Consider the following 11,560-nt stretch of genomic DNA (forward strand, 5'->3'; position numbering starts at 1 on the left):
ACGCGTGCAAACATGACGAGTCTGTTGGCTAGGCAACGTTAAGGTTGTTGCAAGTGTCAGCCTCAAGCTCAAGGCCAAGCTAGGTTACTGCACGCCTGACTCCATTCCCACGAAGCTTCAAGCTCTCTTCTTCACTACACACTGCGAATCTGGGAGGCGCGAGTGCGACGAGAAGTTTCAGTCCCATGCATAACCAACTTCAGAGAGTGAGAGATGGAAGTTTCAGTCCCACCTCAAATAAAGTAGCTAGGGAAGGGAAGGAGGAAGAGTTTGTTAGCCTTGTTCCCTGGGCTGATGGCTATGGCTCAACACATGGTTGGTACGTAGCTAGCTAGTGACAAGAGACACACACAGTCATACACGCACACTGATGTTCAACACTGATGCTGATATGATATATGCTGAAAGTGTGTACTTGATTTGGACTAGGGCTTAGAGGCCTCTTGAAGGAACCCCGTGAATGAAATGAAATGAAATGGAATGTAATAGATGGTTGGTGAAGTGGCACACTAGCTACCAAGCTAATTAAGCTTGAAACCTACTACCACATTCCACTTGTCTCTTAGCTAAGTAGAAAGAGGTGTGATGTGCATGCATGCGTGGTGCTAGATAGCTCTATAAATTGGTGCAACTATTGGTTGCTCAATCCATCGATCATTCGCGCTTGCATTTCATCGTCTTAGAGAGTTCATCTTCCCATGGCTAGAGAGATGGAGAAGACAAGGAAGGTCACCTCCCCTAAGGTTGGGAAGTGAGAGAAATACATAAATGCATCTTCTTGCCTGCCATATCTGCTAGGATTCATCTGCTGGGGCTTTGGTTTCCCGGCCTTACATATGCATGCATGGAAGACTTGTGGTGTAGGAAGTTGTGAATTTGTAACATGTTCGATCGAGTTTCTGCTAAGATGGCTCAATTTTTTACGACTTCGGTTATTATTCGTAGGGTGTTGCTAGTTCCAGGCTTCCAGTATAGTGGCCCCTTGGACATACAGATTCTTGCACAAGTAACTTTATCTTTCGTAGTTGCACGTACTTTTTGTTGTCATTTGTATATAGTTCAGTTACTTTCGAGTTAGTTAAACTCTTTCTGGACAAGCACTCTGCGATTTGGTGTTAGCTTGGGTATCTTTTTCGTTACCTTTTCTATAACTGTCCAAGTGGTCAAGGCAAGCTACGCTTTGGTAATCAGCTTGGTATCGTCAAGCACATATATATGGTGTGAGACACATGGTTTTAAAATGCTTATCTTATAAAGGTGGTATAATTTGAACTGTTTATTGGAGTTAAATTGGTTATGACTGACTTAGTTCTTATGTCTTCCTTGCAGATCACTTCAACTAGTTCAGGTCCGAAGAGCCCGCCAAGGAACGGAGGGTCTCCACCTCATAAGAAGAACATCACCGAGGTAATTTTACAGAGATGGCATATGTATATGTTCATGCTTGTAGAACGTCTCTTTTTTAGTATACACTGGGAGACATGGGAGGCCAAACTTTCAGGGGGTGCAACATGTCATCTCATTAGTTAATGTCATTTTCGATGACTACATTTTGTTTCATGTATTCAAGGCATTCCGAATAAATCTGCATTCCGAATTATGTTACAACTAATTTTCTCAAAATGAATTTTTGCCATGACGGAAAATTGTATTTTATTTGGTCTTTTTTTATTTTATCTTCATTGACTTAATTAACTAAGTCGTATTTGTTTCCTGTAGAGCTCTTCTACTGGTTCAGGTCCGAAGAGCCCACCAAGGAACAGAGGGTCTCCACCTCATAAGAAGAACATAACCGAGGTACTTTTGTTAACAAATGACATGCATATTCATGCATCTGAAAAAATCTCTTTAGCACGCATGTAGACTCAAGATTTGGGAGGTCACCACTTCTAACTAGAGTCCTTTTCTATGACTACATTGTCTTTCACGTATTCAGAGCATTCCAAATTTTATTACAGCTAATAATATTTCTTAAAATGTTTTCTTTTTAGCCACGAAGCAAAAATGAGCAGCAGAGCTTCCGTAAGGGAGGCCCAGACTCGGCAACTCACGATGAGAGCAGACGTCATTCTCCAACTTCAGAAACCTCACCCAAGGTTCATTTCAAAAATTTACAGATCAAGATAATTAATCGACCCTGAAATTCGTACAAATTACTTACACAGCATGCTGATAAGCAAACACTGAAATAATTAATATGTGCATACAAATTTTCCACCAGAAATCGACAAAACACGAGCAACCGCTGAGCTATTGCAGGCTTCACACCGAGGAACGAGCCATAAGGCGAGCTGGTTACAATTACCAGGTTATTACATAGATTCACAGTTTTTTCGTTATCATAACTAGACACCTACGGGCCTTTACTTTGGGAAACTAAAGTTGTTCGGAACATGTAATGTTCACTTCGTACAGGTTGCAAGCAAGATAAATACCATGGAAATTATTCGTAGATTTGAGGACAAGTTATCGCAGGTGATTACACGATCTAATGTCAGATACATATGGATGCATGTATGTTCCTTTAATATTTGATAACTATATTATGCTTAACCAAGTGGTTTATTACTACACGCAGGTGATGGAGGAGCGTGAGATCAAGATGATGCGGAAGGAGATGGTTCCGAAGGCCCAGCTTATGCCAGCGTTTGACAAGCCATTCCACCCACAGAGGCAATTATTTAACATATACATGATCTTATAAATCATTACCCAGCTGATTATATTGTTGAACAAACTTATCATTTATCCATCAAGATGTGGTCACGATCACTGTGTACAACATTAGGTGAATGTTAATGAAGTGTACAGTCCAAAAGATGCTAAGAATAAAGCAAAATGGATATGTAGTACACAAAAACACATTAAAGCTTAAGGGACATGAGTACATTGAATATGTGCTAGGATTGTATTTGTAAAACACGCTTGATGCCTACATATAGCTAGCTTTTGGGCTTGAATAAAGCATTTGTACGTAGTAGTATGTACACAAATGCGGATTAATTAAACAATTAACCATATGTTTAATTTAGTAGACGCTATTTGATAGGGAACAGGATAGACAGATGCTGATGTTGACGTACGTGCAGGTCGAGGAGGCCCCTTACCGTCCCCAAGGAGCCGAGCTTCCTGAGGCTGAAATGCTGCATCGGCGGAGAGTTCCATCGCCATTTCTGCTTCAACGGCAGCGGCGGTGCAAAGGCCATCCATTGATACAACATCGATTATGATGTGTATTTTTGCCGCTCTCGGTTATTATTACTGCCGTGCCATTCATGCGTAGTAGTGTTTCAACTCTTGCTTTGCTGCCAATCGTTTTCACGTAGCTAGTAACGCTTTCTCTTTCTTCTTTTTCGCCCCTCTCTTCTTTTCTCGATTTCTCTCTTCTTCTTCTTTGAATTGCACCACTCAAAAGGTTAGGAGATAAAGAATGGCTCGCTCATCAGGATGTATGCTGGCTTTACATGCATGTATCTAGATCTGGTGGTAATAATGAAGAAAAAGCTTGCGTTGTACTCCATGGATGACCATGAGAATGTTCTTCGATCTGATGATTCCATGCATGCCTGCTTGTTCGATCGACATCCATGCATATGTTTATGTTCTCAAAGAAGGTTACATGTAGGCATGCACATCACTCTCATGGAGGAAATTCAACCCCTGGCTTCGATCTGGAACCCAAAATCAGTCGTCATCGATCTAAATTCAACCCGAGCATGCGCGCGGCGGAATGATGCCAAAGAAAGAGCTGATGGATAGACTAACACTTTGAGCAAGGCCATAAATTTCAGTGCAGCCTGCAACGTAAAAGGGTGATCTAGGCAGGCTTGCGATCGCCAGGACGCATGCGCCGGCCGGCGTCCCTGTCAGTGTAAAAGCTCTGTATGCAAATGGTGAAACATTGGGACAACGACACAAACCGCGAGCAGAAGCGGTCAAACGCTACAAAAAAGATTGAAGCCCAGTCTCTCAGCCCAAATAAGCGTGGGTCTTCCCCTGAAAGGAACAAGCTAGCAAGCAGGGAGGCGTAGAATTGGCCCGTGAAATATGAAACATCCAATACATGGGCCTCATTTGGTGGGGCCATTGATCCCGGCAGGTTTTTTTCCATTCCTATATAAAACATTAAAACCCCTCCGTCACAAAAATAACCTGCTCAACTTTTTGTAGATACTGTCAATACCATTCTGTATCTAGAAAATGAAGGGATCTAGTACTACCGATATTTATTTTAACAATCAGAATAGTGCGGAAACGGTTCTACTGAAAAATATATAAACGTGTTTCGAATATATCTAGCTCAAGAATTTTTTTCTATATTTTATATTTTTTCTGATTTAGTTAACATGAATTGTTCATGGTATTGAATATGGTCGTGTATTTAATATTCAAATACATACAAAATAATGTTTATCTTAGGAATTGAATAAATTCTTCATTTATTTCTAAATTAATGTTCAAAACACATAAAATATGTTTATTATCTTTTCCTGAATTGATGTTCATCTACATATAAATATGCTATGCTCATCGAAAAGTATTTTCTTATAGATCAATTAAAATGTTCATATTTCTAAATGTTCACCTGTTTCCAAAATAGAAAATATATATGCTGGAGAAAAAAAAAGAAGCCCTCGAAAGCCCTCTCTTTGGGGTGGATAGCAGGATCAATCTGGCCCCTAAAACAAAGATCGTGTTATCGGCGGCTCTCTATTTTGCAAAACACCGTGTCGTTCCAGGGGGTAGGTTTGTAGGGTATATAAGTCACCACGCGAAGGGGGAGGGCGAGACGATGACCGAGGGCCAAACGGGCCCTGGTGGCGCGCCCAAAGAGGGTTGGCGCGCCACCTAGATCTGTTTGGGCCTCATGGCTCTCCTCTCATGATCCAAAGTTTCAGGTCCTCTCTTTTCATGAAAAACTCCCCTGGCATTTTTCCACGATTTTATTTCCTGCGAAAACTGACAAAAACAAGACTTTGCTACAAACATCATCAAATTCAGCAGTTTTTATCCAAGTATGGTGAGATTTCGGAGCTAATCTTCGAGTAGAGTTCTTGGAAAAGTAGATACATTTGAGATGTATCACCAAGCCACGACTTTATGAGCTCATAAAGGACGGAGGGGAATCATAGGAAGGTTCTAGATATTCCTAAGCTCCCTTAGATCAAAGGGGCATCCATCCTATGGCAAAGATTGCGTCTCCACCTCTATATATTGAGTCGAAACCCTACTTTTGAAGGCACCCGTCCATTGTTAAGAAAATCCCTCTAATTTGTAGCTGCCAGGGAGGCGGAGAACCTCCTTCACACCAACACCAAGTCCAAGGAAGAATAAGGGGAATGGGGCCGCTGATCCCTAAGGCCGCCGCCAAAGGATGCCGTGCGTTGAGCCGCCGCCGCGTCCCGTGGTCGCCGCCACGGGGATCTTCATCGCCATCTTCACCTTGGGTCTGCACCTCTTCATCAACATATATATCACCTCTTCATGATCTCCCTACTGTAATCTCTTGGCAAACATTATGTGTGATGCAATCTATTGTTTTCCCATGATCTATTGTGTCTCCATGTTTTTGTTTGAGTAATGACTTGTTTATAGCAGTTGTGATATATTTTATTCTTGGTTGAATACAAGTATATGCTATATTCTATGATGATCTTGTTGTATTAACATATGAGTGCACACATATGTTGGGCGATGCGCAAGATCGTCACCGTTCTATTTTGATAGGATGAAGGATAACCGGAGTTTGACAGAAACCGAATCCCATGTCTTAGAGATGCATGTTGTATTAATTCATGGTTAATCAACGGGGGTATTATCATGGGACCTTAGATCTAAATGTGGTGGTTGTACTTTATATGTTAATAATTCCCTTGTTTGCTCTTAATTGGCCTTGGGATTCATCACTAGGGGCGTATTTTCTCATGTACATGGTTGCACCTATTCATGGCTCTAGCCTCCTTAGAAGAAACACTAAAAAGACTATGCTGAGCTTCACTAATAGTGATAACCACACAAATGAAATACAAATTTGCCTGAACACTTACTCCCTTGAGTTACTTCACCTTACTCCACTTCACCTCACATCCTTTACTTTACTTGCACTAGTTTTACTTCCTACAGTTATTTTTAATACCTTACCGTGTTCAAGTTCCTAGTAGAAACCACTTCACACACACACACACACACACACACTATAGTTCCTAGCTTTGCATAGAAGGACATATAAGTGGGTTATAGGGATTTAGAGAATGGATAGTTTACCTTCAACTCCCATGGGTTTGACACTCAAATACCTATCGAATTGTACTACAGTGATCCCCCGCCCTTGGGGGTTATCACATAGCTAGGAACACACACCGCCATCTCCTCCCACACGACATGGTTGCCACCACCTTCTCCTACACGAAGACCGCCACCGCCAGAGCCATAATCGGCTATGTACTATTCGTGGACTTGGGCGCCACTGGTGTTTGTCGACCTCGATGGCATCGATGATGAGCAGTAGACGTGCATGGCGCGAACCCTAGATAGAGTTATATTTTTAAGCATTTTTTGGCACCATCTTAATTACTTTTCTTCTATTAATAAAAAATATTATGAAAATTGCATTGGCCCCTAGGGCAGAGCCCAATCCAAAAGGACAAGCTCTAAAAAATGTTTGATTTAGTGTCCATGATGACCCACAAGTCTAGGGGGTGTATCGTATTACTTTCGATAAATAAGAGTGTCAAACCCAACGAGGAGCAGAAGGTGTTGACAAGCAGTTTTGATCAAGGATTCACAACACTAGCAAACATGTTTTCAGGGGTATTTGGTATTGCAAATAAATAAAGTACGAGTAAATAAAAAACAGTAATAATGATTGCAGTGAGTGGTCCAATCCTTTCTACAGCAAAGGACAAGCCGGTTGTTTTACTTATGATGGCTGAACGTTCCTAAGGACACATGGGAATTTCATCAAGTGCGTTCGCTTCACGTAGCTGAATAATCTTCATTGTTTTGGTAAATGTTGTGTGGGTGAACCTATGCTAATGCACTACCCCTACTTGGACTAATGCATACTTGTGATTATACCCCTTGCAAGCATCCGCAACTACAAGAAATTAATTAAGATAAATCTAACCACAACCATAAACTTTGAGATCCTACACTCCCTCATGCACTGGTTTCCTAACGGGGGTTTGGGTTTCTGTCACTCCTGCAATCCCACAATTAGTAGACAAATACATGATGCATTCCCCTAGTCCCATAAAGGTGAAGTATCATGTAGTCGACGTTCACATGACACCACTAGAAGAATAACACCACAGCTTAAATATCAAACCATTAAATATAACTCAACAAAGTTTCACTACTAACATCATGACTTCTCCCATGTCCTCAAGAACTAAACAAACTACTCACAAGACATCATGTGGATCATAATCAAAGGTGATATAATGATGAATAACAGTCTGGACATAAACCTTAATTCAATGGTTTCACTCAATAGCATCAACTACAAGGAGTAATCAACACCGGGAAAGTTTCCCCTATGAACTAGACACGTATCAAACCCAAGATGTTACAGCGGGACGGAGTGGAGATGGCGGTGATGATGGTGCTGGTGGTGGAGATGATGATGATGATGATGATCCCGATGAAGTCCAGCTTGATGATGGTGACGATGGCGACGATTTCCCCCTCAGGGAAGGAATTTCCCCTGCAGATTTCGGCCTGCCGGAGAGCTTTTCTCTCTCTGTGGTTTTCCGCCCCGTAGAAATGAGTAAGGAGTCACTGATAGAAGGCCACATAGAAAATCATAATTGGTGATGGCAAAATTTCGTTCTTGGTCAGAGAACAATTAACAGATTATACTTATCTTTCGAGCAGAGTCTTTATATTAGAGCTTATATTGCAGAAATCACATGCTCAATCATCACAGTCTCTTTACAATCATAGATAGCTTTCAGCGTTATATTCATTCAGATAAAAGCATTGTGCTACACAAGAAAGGGTAAAAGATATAACTGAATACATCAACACACATAAATGGTTGGATCACAACAACTCAAATACTTGCTTGAGATAGAGGGGAATAGGTGTACTGACTCAACATAAAAGTAAAAGATAGGCCCTTCGCAGAGGGAAACAGGGATCACTCATGTGCTAGAGATTTTTGTTTTAAATGAATCAGAGGTATGAAAATGTAATTTTGAGAGTGGTGTATGTCTATGTCAACGAATGGCATCAACTGATTTATCATATTTTCATGTTTAATGGTTTCAAGAGCGGCTCCCATAGAGAGAACAATAAAGTTCCTCTTCTCCTTTGTTTGAACAAGCTAGGTTCATGATTTCTCAAGTACATAGTGTTAGGAGATTTGGATTATTGGTTCAATTTTTATTTTAGTGGGCTGGGCACCCGCGCCTGCTCTTTTGCAAAATTAAGGAATAGCACATTGTGCATGCTAGTCAAGGTGTGAAGCCATAATAAACATGAAAGAGATAATAAAGCATCCAATGCCTCCCCATGAGCTAAAACAGGTTTTAAAGGTTTTAAAGGTAGCACACAAGCAATTTACTTTGGAGTGGCGGCGAAATACCACATATAGGTAGATATGGTCGACACAAATGGCATGGGTTTTTGGTTCAAGGTTTGGATGCACGAGAAGCATTCCCTCTCAGTACATGTCTTTGGCTAGCAAGGCTGGGTAGCAAGCATAAGAGTTGAGAGAAACAAACAAATATACATGTGATGGAAAACAATCATGCAATCTTCCTCGGAAGTACAAACGATTCAATCTTGAGAATACTAAGCTTGTGAGTCAACATGTATTTCTCTCTTTTCTACTTAAGCCTCAAAGTATTGTTGCTACTGACCAATGCTAAGTTTGCCAAGACCAACTAGAATTACTTGATGCTCCCAGAGTGATACCAATACTAACCAACAAGATTAATCATATCACAAAAATTACAAACTAAAATAAGGTGTGCAGAAATTAAATGATAAAAACTTCTCATTAATATTCCATAACGGCAACTCACACCAAGGGATACATAGATAATCAACTAAAGGAGGGATACTTCCACACTGCAAAGTATCCTGTATGATAACTTCACTACTCATGATATGACTCTACTGAAAAGTAAAAAAAACGTAAAAGATAATAGTGTGATACCACGACACTCCCCCAAGCTTTGAACAAGCCAAAGGGACGACAATACCAATGACGAATTACTCCTTAGGTGGTGGTGGTGCATCCTTAATAAGCTTATCGACGAACTCCTTCAACTCATCAATCTTGTAGGTGAGAATACGAATCAACTCCGTATTATACTCACTACTATTCATGAACTTGTCGGACTGTGAGTCCCAGCTCTTGGAATTATTCCCCCATCCTTCCTCAGATTGAGAGCTTCCTTTCCCTACATTGTTAGAACAATCCATATCCCAACCAGAGGGTAACTACGCCTGAGGCACCCTTTGGAATTGATGCTTATGGATTAAAGTATGGAAGGGGTTACTTTTGTCTGAAGACGGTGTCCTCTCAGCCAATAAGTTACGTGGAACCTCTCCTTCAGTGCGTATCCGCGCTCCTTTCTTGAACTTGAGAGAGTTTTCCACCACTCAAATGCTTGCAATGGTGGTGCGAGGAGGTGAACGCCGGTCTTCTTCTACTTCATCTTCAGCTTCACTCTTGACCTCCTCCTCCGGCTTGGGGTTTTGGAGATCATCATCCGACAGCTCCTTGCCCTTATCGTTGTTGGTGGAGACCATGGTGCCTCTAAAACTGAGAACAAATCCTGGCAGAAATAGATCGAAACGAAAACACGATGAGAACACGATATACAGATCTCGGGGGAGTTTCGTAACAAAAGGAAGAGAACAAGGCAAAACCAGGTCGGAGAGGAGCCCTAGGGCGCCCCCACCATGCCTAGGCGCGACCTGAGGCTAGCCCGCACCTAGGGGTGGTCTGGTGCCCTCGGGCACCGTCTCCTACCCATTTTCATCTCATGATTTTTCATATTTAATAAAAATGACAAAAATATAAGCTGGAAAGTTTAACGTGAACTTTTTCTTACTAAAACTGTTACCTATTCTAAAACGGACTCTGCAGTTTCCTGGATTTGCTCCTTAATAAATTCTTCCGGAGTCACCACTTGAATAATATCAATATCTTTATTATAAGAATCTCCAGAAATATAATGTTTGAGTCTTTGCCCATTCACCACTTGTGTAGTATTATCTTTCAGTGAAGCAATTTTTATTGCACCGGAACGATACACCTCTTCAATAATAAAAGGTCCTTCCCATTTTGAGAGTAATTTTCATGCAAAAAAATCTGAGACGAGACCTATACAATAGAATTTTATCACCAACATGAAACTCTCTCTTAAGAATTCTCCTATCATGCCACTTCTTAACTTTCTCTTTAAAGAGTCTAGCATTTTCATAAGCTTCATTCCTCCATTCATCTAGAGAACTTAAGTCAAGCAACCTTTTCTTACCAGCTAGTTTAAAGTATCTATTAAGTTCTTTCACTGCCCAATAAGCCTTGTGTTCTAATTCTAAAGGCAAGTGACAAGCTTCTCCATAAACCATTTTGTAAGGAGACATACCCATAGGATTTTTATAAGCAGTTCTATAAGCCCATAAATCATCATTTAACTTACTAGCCCAATTCTTCCTAGATTTATTAACAGTTTTTTGCAAGATTGATTTAATTTCTCTATTTGATAATTTTACTTGCCCGCTTGATTGGGGATGATAGGCTGAAGCAATCCTATGATTAGCATCATATCTAGCAAGGGTCTTTCTAAAACCACCATGAATAAAATGAGAACCTCCATCAATCATAAGATATCTAGGCACAACAAATTTAGGGAAAATAACATCTTTCAGAATTTTTAATGAGGTCTCACCATCAGCACTCTTTGTAGGTATAGCTTCTACCCACTTAGTAACATAATCAACAACAACAAGTATATGAGTATAACCCTCTGAAGGAGGAAAGGACCCATAAAGTCAAATCCCCAACAGTCAAATGGTTCAATAACAAGAGAATAATTCATAGGCATTTTATTGCGTCTAGAAATATTACTTGCATCCTTAACGAGAGTAGGCCAATAAAAACATGATTGTAGAACCTTTTGTGCAGTTCTATCTCCCGCATGATGTCCTCCATAAGCACTACCATGACATTTTCTCAATATCTCTTGTTGCTCATATTCTGGAACACATCTTCGCAAATACCATCTACTCCATCTTTATATAAGTGTGGGTCATCCCAAAAATAATGCCTCAAGTCATAAAAGAATTTCCTTCTTTGCTGAGCTGTAAATGTTGGAGGCAAGTACTTGGAAACAATAAAGTTAGCATAATCATCATACCAAGGACTCTCTCGCGAGGTTACTTTATTGCAGCCAATTGTCATTTGGAAAACTATCATTAACAGGAATATGATCATAATAAATGTTTTCCAATCTACACAAATTATCAGCAACAGGATTTTTAGCACCCCTCCTATCTACAATATGCAGATCAAACTCTTGTAAAATAAACACCCATATAATAA

At 40.5% G+C, this 11,560-nt stretch overlaps 1 protein-coding gene across 1 annotated transcript; it reads left to right on the forward strand.

The window, feature by feature from the left end:
* The first annotated feature begins 608 nt into the window (after positions 1-608).
* LOC127300617 (uncharacterized) lies at positions 609-3,518 on the forward strand. Its single transcript, XM_051330754.2, has 8 exons — positions 609-743; positions 1,330-1,407; positions 1,720-1,797; positions 1,992-2,096; positions 2,222-2,308; positions 2,416-2,475; positions 2,579-2,673; positions 3,090-3,518. Exons 1-8 carry the CDS (start codon positions 699-701, stop codon positions 3,211-3,213), a joined length of 672 nt encoding a protein of 223 aa, XP_051186714.1. The 5' UTR covers positions 609-698; the 3' UTR covers positions 3,214-3,518.
* The last annotated feature ends 8,042 nt before the right edge of the window (positions 3,519-11,560 follow it).

The sequence above is a fragment of the Lolium perenne genome, chromosome 5, assembly GCF_019359855.2.
Source record: "Lolium perenne isolate Kyuss_39 chromosome 5, Kyuss_2.0, whole genome shotgun sequence".
NCBI lineage: Eukaryota > Viridiplantae > Streptophyta > Magnoliopsida > Poales > Poaceae > Lolium > Lolium perenne.